Source organism: Macaca mulatta, chromosome Y (assembly GCF_049350105.2).
Source record: "Macaca mulatta isolate MMU2019108-1 chromosome Y, T2T-MMU8v2.0, whole genome shotgun sequence".
NCBI lineage: Eukaryota > Metazoa > Chordata > Mammalia > Primates > Cercopithecidae > Macaca > Macaca mulatta.
Genome location: NC_133427.1, coordinates 10856147 through 10876925, shown reverse-complemented (window position 1 = coordinate 10876925; position 20779 = coordinate 10856147). Strand labels below are relative to the sequence as shown.

The following is a 20779-nucleotide window of genomic DNA, read 5'->3' as shown; positions in this document are numbered from 1 at the left end:
AACCGTTTTTCATGGCTAACGTATATTTTCAAATACATAAGAGAATATGACCTAGCAATTATTAACTGACCACTAATTGTATATTCCTGTTCCAGAGTTATCTCTGGCCTTGCAGTAATCCATCCATATAGTATTTGTTTATTTTTACGCAAACGAGTACACACAATAGACTATATTGTTAACTTTGTTTTGTACTTAGTCACATATGTGTCAGTTGATGAAGACTCGCTTAATTCTGTTTGTAGCTACATAACTTGCAGTTCAATGTGCTCTCATTCGTGCAATCCACCTCTAAGGTGGATTGATGTGTTAAGTGGTGTTCAGTTTTACACTAAGTAAAGAAGAATTTATACTTCTGCCATGATTTTAAACACACCGTCTCATTGACTTCATCTCACACATAACTCTGAGTACAGACAAAGCAATTGTCATTCTTTACTGAGGAAAGAAAGCAGATATTTACGTGAAGGTTATAGTTTTTATGAGTCAGAACAATCTCAATTAAAACTGGGAAATCTCTAATGTTTTGTTTATACAAACTTCTAATGGCAATCAATTGAAACACTCATTTTAAATGCAGAAGTTTTTAATGAGTAAACCCATAATGATTAAAGCTAAGCCTGCGATTAACACATGAAAATTTAATACTATACTATATTCTGTAACTATTTTAAGGAAAGTGGTTTTTCTTTCTTATCTGAGCTTGTGAAACACTTACTGAGTGGGAATTTCTGCCCCTCTTGGACCCCAGTCAAGGAAAAGATTTGTGGGGCTCAAAGACGCTGGTGCTGCTTCTCAAATACATTCGGTGATCCGACACCTATACCTGATCCCTGTCATCAGCAACCGTATTTCTAGCACTGAAAACACAAGTAGTGACATAGATGATGATTGTGGGGCTGGGAAAAGAGGGTTTTCATCCTCCAGACCTCAGAACGATAGATCCACTGACAACTTGAAGGGTGCCCAGAAAATCCCAGAGACACTCAAAGTCAGGCTGCTAAAAGCAGTTGGGAGAAAGGCTGTGCCCTGTAAAGTCTCATGAGAGGAGCTGCACAAGACCATGGAAACCCACCTCTTGCATCAGCATGACCTGGATATGAGACATTAAGTTAAAGAAGGTCATCCTGGAGCCTTAGGTTTTTCATGCCTCGTTGGATATGAGACGTACTTAGGGCCCATAACCCCTTTATTCTGGTCAATTTATCACAGTTGGAATGCCTATATTTTCCCAATTCCACTACCTACCGGTATCTGGGAAGTAACTAACTTGCTTTATATTTTACAGGTTCATATGCAGAAAAAACTTGCCTTGTCTCACATAAACTATCAGACTATAGACTATCGAGTTAATGCTTGAACGAGCTAAGACATTGAAGTACTATTGGAAAAGCATGACTGGTTTTGAAATGTGAGGATTTGAGATTTTAGAGGGGCCAAGTTGGAATGATATGATTTGACTGTGTCCCCACCCAAATTTTATCTTGAATTTTCACATGTGGTGGTGGGGGGATGAGATAGGGAGTAATCGGATTATGAGGGCAGGTGTTTTGTTTTTTGTGTGTGCTGTTCTTGTGACAGTGAATAAGTCTCATTACATCTGATGGCTTTAAACATCAGCGTTTCCCTGCACAAGCTCTCTCTTTGCTTGCTGCCAACTGTGTAAGCTGTGACTTGCTCCTCTTTGCCTTGCCGGACATATAAATCTCTAAGTCAATAAACCCCTCTTCCTCTTATAAGTTGCCCAGTCTAGCATACATCTTTATAAGTGCATGAAAATTGACTAAAATAGTACAAATATGAGATTGATTAGTACAGCTCTGCGACTTTAGTTTCACAGTCAAGTTAAGAAGTAAGTAAAATGCAAATGTGTGTAGGTCTCTGAAAATTTATATCAAACACTTTTTAGTTCAATAACATTATCTTAACGTATTTTAATATAAGCAATGCTGAAAGAGCTGCGAAGTCAGGTTATTGCAATGTATTCTATGCTTTTACAATTAGTACTAACTTAAGACTAGTCATTTTACTTTTCCTTTTAAGAGACAGACTCTATAACGCTCTAGCCAGAATGAATTCAGTGGTGCCATCATCGCTAACTGCAGCTTCTAACTGCTGGACTCATGTCATCCTGCTTCCTCAATCTCCCAATTAGCTGCCTCTAGACCAAAAGCCCAGTAGGCTCAACTGATAACTTATTTATATTTTAACTTTTTCATAGACACAGAATCTTGCCATGTTACTCAGGCTGGCCTCAAATTCTAGGACTACAGTGATACATCCAACTTGGCCTCATAAAGTGCTACCACTTTATGGTAGCACTTTAGGATGTTGAGCTACCACATCCTTCTAATTTTTACAAACTTTTTGTTAGGACGGTGTTTCATATTTTGCCAAACTGCGTTCCAAATTCCTGGCCTCAAGTGTTCTTTTTCCCTTGGCCTTCCCAATTATTGGAATTATCAATATGAGAAACAAAATCTGGTGTAAAAAATGATCCAGGTTTTCAATTTTAAGGTAAGATTTTGTTTAGAATAGATAAAGCTTAATGCTGAATGATAAGGTAGAATAATAAAAAAATTATTGGAGTGAGAGCCAATTTTTAAAAAATAAATGCATATTTAGATTAGAGAACTTTATGTTTCACCAGAATTTTCACACAATTACTGCCAAAATGTTTTTTGTATATTTGAAATTGAAATAATGTTTTTCCAATTAGGAAAGTATAAAGCAATATAATAGACAACAAACCAGACAGGCACGGTGGCTCATGCTGTAATCCCAGCACTCTGGGAGGCTGAGGAAGGTGGACTACGAGGTCAGGAGATGGAGATCATCCTGGAGAAAAAAAAAAAAAAAAAAAGCTGGGCCTGACAGAAAGCGCCTGTAATCCAAGGTATTGGGGAGGCTGAGACAGGAGACTAGCGTGAAACTTGGAGGTAGAGCTGGCAGTGAGCCGAGATCACACCACTACACTCCAGGCTGGGGGACAGAGCAAGACTCGGTCTCAAAAATTAAAAAATCAGGAAATAACAGGTGCTGGAGAGGATATGGAGAAATAGGAACACTTTTACATTGTTGATGGGACTGTAAACTAGTTCACATTGTGGAAAACAGTGTGGTGATTCCTGAAGGATCTAGATCTAGAAAAACCATTCGACCCAGCCATCCCATTACTGGGGATGTACCCAAAGAATTATGAATCATGCTGCTATAAAGACACATGCACACGTTTGTTTATTGGGGATGTACCCAAAGAATTATAAATCACGCTGCTATAAAGACACATGCACACGTTTGTTTATTGCAGCACCATTCACAATAACAAAGACTTGGAATCAACCCAAACGTCCATCACTGACAGACTGGATTAAGAAAATGTGGCATACATACACCATGGAATACTATGCAGCCATAAAAAAGGATGAGTTTGTGTCCTTTGTAGGGACATGGATACAGCTGGAAACCATCATTCTCAGCAAACTATCACAAGAACAGAAAACCAAACACCGCATGTTCTCACTCATAGGTGGGAACTGAACAATGAGATCACTTGGACACAGGAAGGGGGACATCACACACTGGGTCCTATTGTGGGGAGGGGGGAGGGGGGAGGGAGTGCATTAGGAGATATACCTGATGTAAATGATGAATTAATGGGTGCAGCACACCAACATTGTTCATGTATACATATGTAACAAACCTGCATGTAGTGCACATGTACCCTAGAACTTAAAGTATAATATTAAAAAAAAAAAAAAAAAAAAAAAAAGACAACCAAACCAATTGTAAGTAACTACGAATGAAATCCAAAGCCATTTCCCTGTCACTGGCAGGAACACAGACTTTTTTTTTGGTGTAAATTCCAGTGGTAATCAGGAATATAGAGGCAATTTGTATACTAATCATAGTAAATTATGTTCTTTCAGGCAGAAAAATAATTCTACTCTTCAAATAGAAATTACATATGCAATCAAAAACATTTTTATTTTCAAGTTCTTAATAAAGTGTACGTCAGTTAAGACTAAATCTTTGTGATTATCTCATCACTTCACTAACTCATATTTCAAACTGCATGAATGAAAAATAATAATTAATATAATAAATAAATGCTCTTCTACATTTCCATATATTAAAAACCATATTCTAAGGTACAGATATCATACATATTTTACCTTGAAATAACTAAACCAAAAAGGCAACACATTCATATAAATTAGAGCTAATGATTTTACAAAAAAAGGAGGAAGACTGAAGAAAGAGGTTAAACACATTTGACACCTTCTAAAAAGAAATCCTACAAGCCAAACACAAATTACTTGTCATTAGAAGCAAATGTAAATGCTTACACTAGGTAGGGTTTCCATTTTGAGAAATCTGTGTTTGCAGAATCTGTGGGTGTAAAAGGTCACTTAATTCTTGTAAATTAGAAAACATTACTGATGCTGACGCTGATGCTCATGTGGTTCCATATAGACACTACTGTCTGACTGTGTTACTGCTCTGATGTTTTCTTTTATACTATTAAGCAGAGTTTGGGGTGGGTAAATTGAAGATATATGATAAGCAATAATAACAGCAGCTGATACTTATTGCACTTAAAGAAGAGTCAATAGACTAAAAGACGCACAGATACTAGTAAGTTTAATTCTCACATGTTTTTATTTGTTTATTTTTTGACATGGAGTTTCATGCCCTTCCCTAAGCTGCAGTGCAATGGCAGGATCTCTGCTCACTGTAACCTATGCCTCCCAGATTCAAGGAATTCAACTGTCTCAGCCTCCCCAGCAGCTAATTTTACAGGCACCTGGCACAAGGCCTGGCTAATTTTTATATTTTTAGTAGAGATCGTGTTTCACCCTTTTGACCAGGCCAGTCTCAGTGTCTTATGAAAAATGTTAAGATCTATGTGTAGTTACTTTAAGACGTGTGTGTTAAGAGTGAGAGAAAGGGTGAAAAGAAATTATTCCAATTCTGAGAGATGTCAATAGCAGACAGTATGATGTTCTAAATAAACCATAATCTAAATGGCAGCAAGGTGCACAACAATACAGGCAGCTTGAAGGTGAGAAGTTACGAAGGCCAAGGAAGACATCCATGTTAGTTAACATACAACATCTTCAAAGATATTTTATCATTCCATCTCCCAAACAAGTTCCAAAGAGACAGAATAGAATGGTTAGGCCTAAAGAATGAAATCTGTTTGTGAAACTATACATGGTTGTTAAAATCTGTTGTAGCCACAAAAGAGGAAGGCACTTTTTCCTTCAAGAGGTATCTACAGTAGAAAACGTATAAGGTTTTCTTCTATCAACTCTTCAATATTCAGTCATTAAATTGAAATTTATTTTAGATGAGAGATGAAAACAATCTGTGAGATATTTTATATCCAGAATTATTCATTTAACAAGAATCATTTTTCTTCAAGTCAGTCACTGTATTTTCTCAATATTATTTTCCTTTAAACCAGTTATCATCTGGACTACCTGTCTGTTACCACTAAAACGGGAAACAGAAACCAGAAGTTCATTTTGTGGATGAGCACAAACAACTCTAATGTCTTCTGGTTCTGTTCCATGACATCTTTTTTCTCTGAAAACTGAACAAAGCATACATTCTATCACATTTTACAGCAATGTGGATTTGTCCCTTTCATTGGATATACTGTTCCAAAGAACCAAGAAGATTTTGATGCTTGTTAGGGTCCACATTTAAAGTATTAACAGATTTTTCACATTTGTACCAAAAGGGATTATTAAAGAAACAGATTATAAACATATATTCCTTACATTTTTGTTTTGCTTTGTTTTGTTTTCCTGTGAAGACAATAGACAATTGTCTTTCACAAACATGGTCCCTGGTGCCAATAGTTGGGAAGCAATCACACACAGATGCATGAGCACTTGAATTATTGAGTGAAAGATTCAAAGACAGAAACTCATAGTGTTATAATAATTTGAATGAACAAGAACAGAAATGTTGACTAGATTTCAGAAAAAAAAAATTGTTTTGAGTAGATCAGGGAAATGAAATTATCTTGTTGACCAAGGTTAAAGGAGCGTTAGTCACCCGTAAGGCTATGGAACTTATGTAATAAGAATTACATAAACAAGTTACATTTACAAGCCTAGGTTTACAGTTTAGCTATGGAATCTGGAAACTTGTACTGAGAGATATAATGGGGAGTCACCGCATTACAGGTGCACTACAGACATTTAAAAGAAATCTAAGTGATATGCTAATACAGGGAAGGGAGCTGCTATGAGTGAAACGCAAGGCAGCCCATAAATCAGAAGATCCCTTGTTCCTTCTACCTCTGAGATATCTAAGAAGCACCTCCTTGAAAGAACGGTAAACTCTTCTGAGGGGGTGCAGCTTGTTTTCGGAACTAGAAAGAGTTACATACTACAGTATATAGTAAAAAGTTGTGTGACAGTGTTTTATTTTCATGCATGCCACAAATTAGGCTTTGATAAAATGAATATAACAAAGCTAAAAAATCAAGATGTGTGTGTGTGTAAGGGTGGGGAGGGGCAGCGCTTCTCTTCACTGCTAAGGTTGGGGTACAGCAACACAATCACAGCTCAGGAGATGTTTTCACCTCAGTGTCCCAGGTAGCAGGGACTACTGGTGCAGATCATTACACTCAGCTAACTTTGTGTATCTTAATAGATTATCACCAAGTTGCTCAGGCTGGTTTTGAACTCCTGAAATCAAGTACTCTGCCTGCCTTGGCTCCCCAAAGTGCTAACACTACCAGTGTGAAGGACATTGCCCGGCCTAACTGAATGTTTCAAATCTAAAGAAAGACCCAGTGTGGCTGGTGACTTTTGTATGAGGCTGAATAGCTATATGATTACAAGTTTGAAAATGTACAGATATATAAAATATATATACACACACGTATATATGCATATGTATACATATACACATATATAAAGTTATATACTATATATGTATCTATGAGTATATCATATATATTTTTTCTTTCAGGGCTAGAAAGGGGTACTTTCTTGTCAGTGATGAAAATGTTCATTTGACAAGAAAAAATGCTTATCTGATGATGAGTAACGCTGATCTTTGCGATGATTATTATACATAATCTCACGGAAAATATTACTCTAGAAACTAAAAGACATCATTGATGCAGTAATCTAATTTGAAAACTCTAATGAAGGAACTTTACGTGAATACCGAAAGTCAGTGAATGAAATGGCATTTTACCTTAGCAAGTGGCTGACACTACAGGCTCAAACCACCACACTTGAATATTGTTTTGCATTATTTGTGGAGACATGGTTTTGCCATGTTGCCCAAGCTTCTACAGTGATTTTTATTATGTGTGATGACAGCACCATAGTCAACTTTTTAAGGAAAAGGTTTAGAGATACATTGAAACGTTTATACAAATAAAATGATATGCTTGAGATTTGCTTCATTAGAGAACTGTTAAATCAAAAAGATGACTATATTTTAAAGTTCTGTTTATACAGAGAGTATAAATCTTCTTATAATAAGAAGTTAATTATACCTTAAGAGATGAAAGAATACATGGCCTGTCTTTGCTGGGACAATTTTAACCTCTTTCTATTGGGATAAGAATAGTAGAAATTAACAGGAAAGACCACTATAATATTACTATTGTTTAAATATTTATAATTTATTTGTTCTCATAGAATTCAGTGTCTTCTTGTCTGTATAATGCATTTTTGCGGTTTACATGATATAATTATGTGATGTATTGAGAATTATTACCAATCAATAAATATGGCTATTAAGAGTAGCTGTTGAAGGATTGAGAGCGTACACAGAAGCTCCAAATGTCACAATTTCCTTGTAGCTACAGAGCAAAATATAGTTGTTTTATGCATATGCAATGTGTCTCTATGCTTTGGTTTGCATCTGAGGTTTTTGATACAGAAATAAAAAATATCTGCTTCCTGTCCTGACAAAGTTCACCCATAGAAAAAGTAACTAGGCAGACATGTATGCCACAGTGAACGGCGGAGACAACATAAAGCACAAGCAGCAAAGCATAATGGTGGGGTCTTAATTGGAATGTTATATTCTGTCTTCCTCATTCGCTTCTTGCCAGTACCATCCTCCATCTCTATCTGTTTTAAGTTCCAAACCCTAGGGGAAAAAACAGCTACAGGATGAGGACTTAAATTCTAGCTTTTGGTCTAGTAGTGGCTTTTAACCAAACCACTACTGGACATCCAAGCCAAGAGTGGATATCCCATAAGGAGATTCTAGTAAAAGGAACTCTACCCAGATTGTAATGCCTGCATAGTGTGATCTACCAGATCTAGAAAGGCAGAAGAAGAAGGAAGAAGAAGAAGGAGGAGGAAAAGAAGAAGAAGAAGAAGAAGAAGAAGAAGAAGAAGAAGAAGAAGAAGAAGAAGAAGAAGAAGAAGAAGAAGAAGAAGAAGAGGAAGAAGAAGGAGGAGGAGGAGGAGGAGGAGGAGGAGGAGGAGGAGGAGGAGGAGGAGGAGGAGGAGGAGGAAGAAGAAGAAGAAGAAGAAGAAGAAGAAGAAGAAGAAGAAGAAGAAGAAGAAGAAGAAGAAGAAGAGGAGGAGGAGGAGGAGGAGGAGGAGGAGGAAGAGGAACAGGAGAAGGAAGGAAGAAGGAAGGAAAAAGGAGAAGAAGGGGAGGAGGAGGAGGAGAAAGAGTAGTAGGGAGGAGGAGGAGGAAGAAGAGGAGGAGGAGGGTGGAGGAGGAGGGAGGAGGAGGGAGGAGGAGGAGGAGGGGAAGAAGGAATAAGTCTATATATGATAGGTGCTGAGATGCTGTTTGAAAGCCAAATTATTCCTGACCACTGAGGAAAAGAAATGTAGAAATTTTAGAACTGTTTACTACAATTAAAATATTCTAATTTCCTTCTTTAGTATGTATCAATATCTATGCAAAAAAGTAAAGGAAGGATAAACAGTTTCACTACAAACATTTTGCAAAATTCAAGTTTTCTATATTCACTTACTTAATTGCTACATCTTTAATATGTGATCTGCCAATAAAGCCTAAGATTTTGCTGTCTTATTATCAACCAAACACATTTTATTTTTGACCAGGTGATTTTATAACTTTAGCAGACTTATTGTAACTGTGAAATAGTGTAGATAACAGGTGCATGTCCCATTATCTGAAAACAATTTTTTTCTTGAACAGAACAATATTAATTTGAGATAAATACCCAGATAATCCTAAAAATAAACACAACTTGTATAACACAGATAGGATAACAGCTTAAAAAAATAGCATATTTTACATACAAGATGAGAACACACTCATTAAAAATAAATATTTTTTACTCTTGAAATTCTGAATTGCATTTACCATGTCATACAAATGTGATTTTATCAATTGTGCTTTGAAAGCAAAGAAAAAATAGTAAACATTGTCAAGTGAAATTTCAAGTTATTAGATAGTGAGCACGACAAATGTGCCAGTCATAGTATCTCAGACATTCTAATCACATCATCGAAATGCAGTCCTGACAAAATCTCGTGAAAGTACTGTAATGTCAGGAAGAGAAACAGTACCTGGTATCAGAATATTAAAAACAAATAAATAATTAAAAGTTACCTCACACTTTTGTTTCTCATCTTTGAACAATCATGGTCTACCTCACCACGTGTGTTTTCAGTTGTTAGAAATACTGTTTCTGATGACTGAGATTATGTACAGTTGTTCGATCACACAATTTACGTGATTAGTAGTGCCAGCTTCTTTGGGTCCCCAGGTCATTTTTGTGGGCAGAGTCCAATTGGGGGCAGATATTCCTAGTAACTGACTGTTTGTCAACCTGAGAGAAGAAGAAATATACTTATGCTACAAAAATGATGATTCTGTCCATTGTGCTTCTAATCAGGCTGGGAAGTTCATTTTATCAGGCTAACACAGCAATTTTGAAATAACACTTTAAACTTTTATATCATCAGCAACGTGATCCAATATACCAGTCATTAACTAGAGATATCTTAAGTCCGTGTTTTTAATGGCATTGCTTCTGTAACAGTTTTCTTTGAAAAATGTTATCTACTATGGTAAAGTATTAAATTTTCATAGGCTAACACACACTTAACTTTAACCATTGTGAGTTTACTGATTAAAAAACCTTTGTACTTAAAATAAGTGTATTCAATACACGGTCATCAGAAATTTACATGAATAGAAGAACATTAGCGTTTTCTCAGTGTAAATTGAGCACTTCATAAGAAATATTGTTCTGAAACCTAGTAACTATAAGCTTCACATAAATATCTTTTTCTCATTAAATAGTGATGATTGCTTTATATTTCTTTAATTGTGAGATTAAGTCACTTAGGGAGTATATTTAAAATACCTGTGAGAACTGGAAATGCTTCTCTATTTTGTGAAACCGAATACAGCTTACACATCAATCCATCTTATATGTGGATGGCACAAATTACAGCACATCGAACTGTTATGCAGCTGAAAAAAAAACAGAAATGACAGATCTCCATATATTGATGGGTGTGTGACTAAGTAAAAACAAACAATCAAGAAGAAGAAGAAGGAGGAGGAGGAGGGGAGGAGGAGGAGGAGGAGGTGGAGGAGGAGGAGGAGGAGGAGGAGGAGGAGGAGGAGGAGGAGGAGGAGGAGGAGGAGGAGGAGGAGGAGGAGAAAGATTCAAAAAATATCTCTGGACCAGAAATACAATATTGGTGGCAAGTTAAAGTCATTTTCTCAGTGCCAGAATACGTTATTGACATAGACACAGGTAGGTCTGGCAGAACTGCACATTTGCTTCCTGACCCGTAGGATGAAGTTACTATAATGGGAAAAGTCAAATGGAAGCCATTTGAGCTGCCTCTACCTGGAAATATAGTAGATCAAAAACAATATCACAGCCCCGGAGAGATTGCAATGATTAGTACCACCGCTAAGGACTTGAAAGACACAGAGTTGGTCATTGCCAGCACATCTGAATGCAACTCTCCTATTTAATCTGTGCAGAAGACAAGTGGATCTTGGAGAATGACAGGAGATTTTCGTAAGCTTGACCGTGTGGTGACTCGAATTGCAGCTGCTGTACCAAATGTGGTTTTATTGCTTGAGCAAATTAATATCTCTCCTGGTATCTGGTATGCAGCCGTTGACTTGGCGAATGCCTTTTTCTTCATTCCTGTCCATGAGACCCACCAGAGGCAATTTGCCTTCACCTGACTATACCGGCAATATGCCTTTACTCTCCTACCTCAGGGGTATGCCAACTCTCTACCTTTGTGTGTTAAAATTATTCAGAGAGACCTTGATCGCTTTTGGCTGCTGCAAGATATCACACTTGTCCATTGTCCATTGCATTGATGATATTATGCAGATTTGATCCAGTGAGCAAGAAGCAGGAAACCCACTGGACTTCTTGGTGAGGCACGTTTATACCACATTATAGGAAAGAAATCTGGCTAAGATTCAGCGACCTTCTACCTGAGTAAAATTTCTTGGGGTTCAGCCTGTTGACATATTCCTTCTAAGGTAAAGAAAAATTTGCTGTATTTGGCCCCTCATACAAACAAAAAAGTGGGCAACAACGTCTAGTGGGTTTCTTTGGGTGTTGGAGAAAACACAGTCCTTAGGCGGGGTTTTTACTCTCCCCCATTTATTGAGTGACTTAAGAGGCTACCAGATTTCAGTAGTGTCCAGAACATGAGAGAGTTCTGCAGCAGGTCCAGGCAAGCTTTTCTGACACTTGGGCCATATGACTCAGAAGATCTAATGGTGATTGAGGTGTCAGTGGTAGATAGGGGTGCTCTTTGGAGTCTAATGCCAGGTTCCCCCAGGTGAATCACAGCATAGCTCTCTAGGATTTTGAAGCAATGCTCTGCCAGCTTCTGCAGATAAGCACTCCCCATTTGAGAGAGGGCTCTTGGCCTGTTACTGGGTTTGGTGTTAACTGAACGCTTGTCTGTAGGTCATGAAGTCACCAAGTGAACTGAAATACCTATCACAAACTGGGTGCTTTCTGACCCACCTAGCCATGAAGTGGGTTGTCCATAGCAGTAGTTCATCATCAAATGGAAGTGGTATATATGTGTCCAGTCTCAAGCCATTCCTGAAGGCACAAGTACGTTACATGTGTAAGTGGCTCAAGTGCCCATGGTCTCCAGTCCTGCCACCCTGCCTTCTCTCGTCCAACCTGCACAGATGGTCTTTTGGATAGTTCTTTATGATCAGCTGACAGAATTAGAGAAGTCTATGGCCTGGCTGCAGATGGCTCTGAACAATATATGCAGCCACCACCCAAAAATGAATGGCTGCAATACTACAGCTTTTTTTCTGAGATATCCCTGAAGGACACTGGTGAAGGGACATCTTCTCAGTGGACAGAACTTCAAGGGGAAATGTCAAGACATGCGATGATATACTTGTTCATGGGCCATAGCCAGTGGTTTGGCTGAATGATCAGGAACTCAGAAGAAGCATTATCAATAAATAGGTGGCAAAGTAGTTTGAGAGAGACTCATATACATGGGTCTCTCTGAGTGGTCAAAAACTGCGAGGATATTTATATTTCCTGGGAGTGCTCAACAATGGTGACCCCAGAAGAGGAGAAATTCAATAAGCAAATGGGTAGAATAAACCATCCTCTGGATACCACGCAGTCTCTCTCCCGAGCCACTCCTGTCATCGATGGCCCAGTGGACCCATAATCAAAGTGGCCATGATGGCAGGGATGCATATTATGCATGACTTCAGTGAAATGGACTTTTACTCACCAAGGCTGACCTGGCTATGCCCACTGCTGACTGCCCAATTTGCCAGCAACAGAGACCAACACTGATCTATCGTTATGGCACCATTTCTCAGGGCGCTTACCCTGGATATGGGTTCACCTATTCTGCATGCAATGCTTCTGCCAAGACTAATCATCTGTGGACTCACTAAATGCCTCATCCACCATCAGAGCATTCCACACAGCATTCCCTCAGACCAAAGCACTCACCTTATGGATACAGAAGTGTGGCAGTGGGCACCTGCTTATGGAATTTACTGGTCTTATCATGTTTCCCATCATCCTAAAGCAGCTGGATTAGTAGAATGGTGAAATGGCCTTTTAAAGTTACAATTACAATACCATCTATGTGACAAGACTTTGCAAACCTGGGACAAAGTTCTCCAGAAGGTAACGTATGTTCTGAATCAATGTCCGTCATATAGTGCTTTCTGCCGTAGCCGGAATTAATGGGTACAGAAATCAAGGGGTAGAAGTGAAAATGTCCTCACCCATCATTACCCCTAGTGATCCATTAGCAAAATGTTTGCTTCCTGTTTCCATGACATTATGTTCCCCTGGCTTAGAGGTCTTAGTTTCAGAGGGAGAAATGCTGCCACCAGGAGACACAATGACAATTCCATTAAAGTGACAGTGAAGATTGCCCCCTTGGCATTTTGGGGTACTCCTACCATTCAGGCAATAGGCTAAGAAGGGGGTGTGAGTGTTGGCTGTGGTGATTCACCTGGGTTATCAAGATAAAATCAGACTACTACTCCAAAACGGAGGTATGGAAGAGTAAGCATAGAACACAGGAGATCCATTAGGGTTCCTGACAGTTCTTAAATGCCCTGAGATTAAGGTCAGTGGAAAACTATAACAGCCTAATTTGGCAGGACTGTAAATTATCCAGACTCTTCAGGAATTAAGTTTTGGGTTACACCTCCAGAAAAAAAAAGGAGGAAGGAAGGAAAGAAGGAAGGAAGGAAGGAAGGAAGGAAGGAAGGAAGGAAGGAAGGAAGGAGGCAGGGAGGGAGGGAGGGAGGGAGAGAAGGAAGGAAAGGGAAAGGGAGAGAGAGATAGAGAAAGAAAGAAAGGAAGAAGGAAAGAAGGAAAGAAAGAAAGGAAAGAAAGAAAGAAAGAAAGAAAGAAAGAAAGAAAGAAAGAAAGAAAGAAAGAAAGAAAGAAAGAAAGAGAAAGGAAGGAAGGAAGGAAGGAGGGAGGAAGGGAGTGGCAAAAGAAAATAACTGAAAGGAAAGAAAAGAAAGGAAAGGAAAGTAGAGAAGAGAAAGGAAAAGAAAAGAGCGTGAGGAAGGAAAGAAAAAAGAAAAGAACAGAAAGAAAAGGAAAGAAAACAGAGGAAGAATAGAAGGAAGAAAGGATAGAAGAAAATGAAAGAACAGAAGTGAGAAGGAAAGAAAAGGAAAGAAAGTAAAAGAGAGAGGAACAAAGGAAGGAAAGAAAAAAGAAAAGAACAGAATAGAAAGAAAAGAGAAGGAAAGAAAATAAATGAGAGAGGAATAAAGGAAGTAATGAAAGAAGAAAAGAGAAATCAAAAGGAAAGAAAGAAAAGAGGAACAAAGGAAAGAAAGAGGAGAAATAAGAATAGAAAGAAAAGAGAAGGAAAGAAAAAAAAAGAAATGAAAAAGAAAGGAATGGAAAGAAAAGAGGAAGGAAGGAAGGAAAGAAGGAAGGAAGGAGGGAAGGAAGGAAAGAGATTAAGGAATCCCTACTGAAGTGCTTGCTGAAAGCAAAGAGAACACATAAAGCTTGGTAGAAGAAGGTAGACATCAACACCAGTTACAACCACGTGACCAGCTACAGAAATGAGGACTTTAATTGTCTTAAGTAGTTCCTACTTTTGTGAAAAAAATAGTTTGTATGTGTATACACATGTAATAATATCTTCATCCTTTTTCTTTTTCTTTATCATGTGACATAAGATTTGTTGATGACAAATCAGCATTTGAGTATTGTTAACTTCACATAATAGTGTTTGGCTTTCGGATTGGTGAATTACTGATTGTAGTAAAGATAGTTGTATTGTGTTAGGTGTAATTATGATGTTATCATTGTATTTACTTGAGATTAGGTATGATCTTAGGAGATGTGTATGGGTTGAAGTTGTCAAGGGGTGGATTTGTGATGGTTAATACTGAGTGTCGACTTCATTTGATTGAAGTATACATGGTATTAACCGTGGGTGCGTCTGTTGGATATTTTCCCCAAAACAATTAATCTTTCAAGCAGTGACCTGGGGAAGGCAGATTCACCTTAATCTGGTGGGCACAATCTAATCAGCTTTTAGCAAATATAAATCAGGCAGAAAAGTGTAAATTGGTGAGATGGGCCTAGCCTCCAAGCCAATGTTAACTACCATGTAGTTGCTAGCTGCTAAAGTTCACAAATGAATTTTTAAATCAAATATGAAAGATTTTACACTGTATGAATTCCCTCCTTTTTGGATTCATCTTAACATTTCCACATACATTTTTCTATTACAGCTGTTTCCTCATTCACTTGCTTTATTTTCTCTTAGTGGCTAATGTAAATTTTTGTGAATGTATTTATTTCTGGTTAATTTAGAACATGACAGAGCATCAGTAATTCTGATCAAAGATTCCCACTATAAAAGTCTTCTATCAAATACAATTTTAAAACAGTAGAAGATACTTGAGTATTAATTCTACTCAAAAAGAAAAGAGAAGAGAGAGTGAGGAAGGAAAGAAAAAAGAAAAGAAAAGAAAGAAAAGACAAGGAAAGAAAACAGAAAAAAGAAAACTTTAACAAATCAAGACTTCTCTAACACCGACTATATTCCTTGAAATCTTTATTTTCATTTGGCTTGGTTATTAAAATGCCTTAGCAAATTTTATGTCATAAGACACATCTAATATTTGCCTTAGGACAAATATTATGCCCAATGTGTATGCATAATGTAGGGCATCAATCTGCATGTGTGCATGTCTTTTCTATATGCCTTCCTGCTGTAGTCAAGCTTAGTTCTATTCCAAAAGCCATTCATTGCGTTTTCTTTATTGGCACCCCGAAAATAGAGGCTGCCTAGGGTTTTATTTTGTTATATTACTGTTTCATGGAAATATTTAAAAAGTAATGAGAAAGAATAGGGGAGAAAAAGAAATGTATGGTTTACTTTCTAATCATAAATTAACTGAACTGACTTCACTTTATTAACACACACCATAACTTGAATCAACTGAACTTCACAAAATGTTCTTAAAACTCTTCTGATTTACAGAAACCAAAGACTGACTTAAGTAATATTGAAAATATGAAATCACAATAGCAAAGACTTGGAATCAACCCGAATGTCCATCAGTGACAGACTGGATTTAGAAAATGTGGTACATACACACCATGGAATACTATGCAGCCATAAAAAAGGATGAGTTCGTGTCCTTTGTAGGGACATGGATGCAACTGGAAACCATCATTTTCAGCAAACTATCCCAAGAACAGAAAACCAAACACCGCATGTTCTCACTCATAGGTGGGAATTGAACAATGAGATCACTTGGACTCTGGAAGGGGGACATCACACACCAGGGCCTATTATGGGGAGGGGGGAGAGGGGAGGGGTGGCATTGGGAGTTATACCTGATGTAAATGACGAGTTGATGGGTGCTGACGAGTTGATGGGTGCAGCACACCAACATGGCACAAGTATACATATGTAACAAACCTGCACGTTGTGCACATGTATACTAGAACTTAAAGTATGATAATAACAAAAAAGAAGAAGAAGAAAATATAAAATCAAAGTGTGTGTGTTTTTTTTTTAATTTTTTTCTGGAAAGATGGTTTATCACTGTTAATTTCTCAAAGAGAGGACTGAGACTCTAGATTTTAAGATATTTAGCAGCATTTCTAGCCTCTCCGGGCTAGATGCTAGTAAGAGCCTTACCAATTCCACTTCCAGTCATGAACAAGGCCCAGGGTAAAGTTAGGCAAAATCTACTGACCTATAGAAAGCCTAGCCAGTCACATGGACTGTCTGTTACCTCTATGAACTCATTGTCTACAACTGTTTCCCTTCCCACATTCTGCTCTAGCCACAGTAACCTGGCTGTTTTTCAAACAATTTGAGCAGGCTTCTGGTGGGGGTCATTACACTTGTCGAACTTGATGCATGCTTACATGATTATTCCCATACTGTTTTATTTAGATATTTACTTCAAAGTCACTTTGGAGACAAATTATTGTATGCTTCTTTCACTTGAAACCAAGATGTACTCACAATAGAGAATTTTGCCTCATGCGTTTTATATGAAATTGACTGTATCAATTAATACAAAGAAAACAAAAAACTTTATGGTATAACCACTAAAGCAAAAAAAAATAGTAATGTCTATAAACCGAAATTAAAAATGTAACATTTAATGTCAGCATTTGAAACAACATTTTCATGGGACAAAAATGTAGATCTTGTAAATAAAAGCAAACTCTGAGATTAGAAAAAAAATATTTTTTTATTTTTATTTATTTTATTTTATTTTTGGATGATTTATTTTTATTTCTTTATTTTATTTTATTTATTATTATTATTATACTTTAAGTTGTAGGGTACAAATAGCGCTTCACAAATAAAACTGACACCAAAACTACAGAGCAGGCAGGGTCAAACCATTCAGAGAAACCTCAAGCCAATCAAAAACTCTCTACAGCCAGGAAAATAATATTTCACATCAACCAAGCAAACACTTAATCAAGAGAGACAACTTTATAATTGCAAATTGTCTGGATTGCCATACTGCCTCCTGGACACAGTATCAATGCCAAGGAGTTAGGATTTTAATACGTCAGCTTTCAACCATGAACACACAAAAAAGTTTACTGTAAATGGGGCGTGGTTATTTTGCTCGATACTAAAATTACTTCATAAATTCAAGTCCTGTTTGATGATGATACCATTATTTGCAGGACAGAAAGATTACTCCTTACGAAATCTTTTTCTAAAATAGAGATTTGGCCCGTGGAGCCAAATACATGTAATTTCCTGCTTAGACACACATACATGTTTATTTTTCTTTAAATATTTGCTTGTTGTTACTATTTTTATTTTTATTTTTTATCTTTTTACATCTCTCACTCTTTGGGTTCTCTTTACAAGGAAATCACGTGTGTTTAAAATCTCTTTCATCATTACCTTTTGTCAGATAGTTACAGACATTCCAAATAAAGTCATTTTTTATTTTTCTGATATGACTGAAAAAATGTTTTGAAGAGATATGCATATAAATAACTTCTTATTCTGAAACATAATCAGTTAGTTTTATTCAATTTTTTTCCTTAATTGTTCAAGGTAAGTTTCACATAATATAAAATTACATTTCAGTATACAATTCAATGGAAGTTAATCTGTTTATGATGTTGTACAATCATCATCTATCTCTAGTTCCTAAATATTTCTATCACATAACACGAAACACCGTACCTACTGAAGAGTTCTTTTAATTTCCCAGCCCCTGACAACCAGTGGCCATGACTTTTTACCACATGGGTTTTGCACTGCATCAGTTTTCAATCCAACATGCCAAAGTGATAGAAGTTTTAAAATCGTTCATTGTTCTTTTTCTTTTTCATTTTGCAATTACCAGGCCTTAATCTCCTCTCACCAGTCTAGTAAGAGTGTGTGTGTGAGGGAGAAAATTACATTTATTTCAGGGATTGAGGATATTATTTTCTTATTTATTTATATGCTGTTGCAGAGATGAGATTTTTGCATCTTACACTGTGTACGTGAGCAGTCTAGATTTTATTTTCACTGGTTACATTTCTCAGACTGGGAAGGAAACATTTTGGGCCAGATTTTTGTTGGTTGCTAGGAGACCAAAGCCCTCTTGTGATGTCATTGCTACTCAGCTTGGGAACCATGGTGATGGTCTAGATTATTTTACCTGCCTAGGACTCCTGAAGTAGCATTTGAAGCTGCAATCTCAAAAACCATGCAGGCTGGAACAGCGGCTAAAGAAATATTTATTTGAGATGGAACATGGTTCTTCAGAAACTCAAGGTTTTTCTCCCAAAGATGAATTAACTGTTTCAGAAGCCTCCACTAGGTCTCCATTGTGTGAGCACACATTCTCTGGGGACTCAGACTTAAGGTCAATGATTGAAGAAAATGCTTTTCAGGTTTTGTCGCAAGGATTCTTGTTAAAAAGGCCATGTTACACAGTTTGTGTCTCTGAGCCAGATAAAGATAATGATTTTTTTTCTCTGACCTTTCCCAGGAAACTTTGGAAAATAGTTGAAAGTGACCAATTCAAGTCTGTTTCATGGGATGAGAATGGAACTTGCATAATGATTAATGAAGAACTCTTCAAGAAAGAAATTTTGGAAAGAAAGCATCCTTACAGAATATTTCAAACTGACAGTATCAGAAGCTTTGTTCGACAGCTCAACATTTATGGATTTAGTAAAATTCGACAGAATTTTCAAAGATCTGCCTTTCTACCCACCTTTCTGGCTGAAGAGAAAGAATCCTCTGTCTTAACCAAGGTACTTAACATATTTCAGTTACCAATTTACATAGAGTATATAGGTAATTTTACTTTGTACATCAGTAAATACGTTAATACATGCAGTATGACAAGATTTTGAAAATTATGTAAAATATTAATGTAAAAATTATTTAATTTTTTTGAAATTATTGAGTTTCGCTTGAGCATTAAACTTTCAAGGTTTTAAGAAATGTTGGTAACAATTTTGAATCTTACCACTGAACTCCAAATAAATGTACCAAAGCCACTTAATGAAATGTTGCTATTAATATATAACATGTTTTCCCTTGAGGGCTTAACAGCTTGAGTGCTTTTTTCCAAAAAGCACATTTGTAAAAATAGTAAACAATGTTCATGAATTATTTGATGACAGTAAGTTTGTGTGATGAAGCAGAAATCTGAAATTTATTGCGTTACGTTTGTTATTGTCACTTGTCCCTTGGTTTAAAGTGGCACTGAATTACATTTTTCTTTTGTTTTAGTTAAAGTGCTATTATAATCCACATTTCAAACGTGGCTGTCCCCAACTTTTAGTAAGAGTGAAAAGAAGAATTGATGTTAAAAATGCTTCACTTACACCTACTTTATTCCATGAAGATTTCAACCAGAAGCATTTTAGAGCAGGGGCTAACATGGAGAATCATAATCCTGCCTTAGCTGCCGAAGTTAGTGAAGAAAGTTTATTTGCAACCTCTACAAATTTAAATATGTCTCTAACAAGGGAATCTTCTGTCGGAAAGATAATTGCTAGTTCATCTGACCCAATTATAAGTGGTTTCCTTCCTCCTTCACGTTCAACCTCAATTGGACCATCAGAGCAAAGTGCAACAGATCAACGTGCCATTTTAAATCAATTGAGCACTATTCATATGCACTCTCATAGCACATACATGCAAGCAAGGGGCCGCATTGTGAATTTTATTACAACCACAACTTCTCAATACCACATAATATCTCCCTTTCAAAACTGTTTTTTGGGGCTAACACTAGAATCACCTGCTGTTCCAACAAGATATCCTGTGGTATCAGTCAATCAGGCTCCACATCCTAACCTGCTACCAGCAGGCAACCGGTGGTTGCAAATGTCTACGATAGCTGATATATCATCTAGCCCTCTTTCCAGGCCAGCTACTCAACCATCACCACTGGACAAATATCACACTAATTACAACTGATCTTCCATTAAAACTGTACCAAATTATGCGTGACAACAGAGACTAACATTTACATTGACCAAAAACATAATAATAATAATAATAAAGATTTCCGCAATTATCTTATTGAGCAATAAAATTGCATGTTTACTTTTATGTTTGCTTTTTTTATTTATGAAAGTATAGTTAAGAGTAAAATGGTGTTTTGTTTCAGTGGCAGGCTATTGTACTACTTTTTATAAATATATATATGGATCATTTGAAAGGAAATGTTTGATGTGTCTTTGTAAGTTCCCTAGTTTAGTTCTCTGAAGAGGAAGAAACAATAGTCTTTGGGTTCATTTGCTGTTGAAACAACACAATACCAC

The 20779-nt window shown here is 37.0% G+C and overlaps 1 protein-coding gene across 2 annotated transcripts; it reads left to right on the top strand.

The window, feature by feature from the left end:
* The first annotated feature begins 18674 nt into the window (after positions 1-18674).
* LOC100270696 (heat shock transcription factor, Y-linked) lies at positions 18675-20567 on the top strand. 2 transcript variants are annotated; one of them, XM_077989706.1, is made up of 3 exons: positions 18879-18889; positions 18988-19255; positions 19740-20486. In XM_077989706.1, exons 1-3 carry the CDS (start codon positions 18879-18881, stop codon positions 20430-20432), a joined length of 972 nt encoding a protein of 323 aa, XP_077845832.1. In that variant the 3' UTR covers positions 20433-20486.
* Positions 20568-20779: the final 212 nt, after the last annotated feature.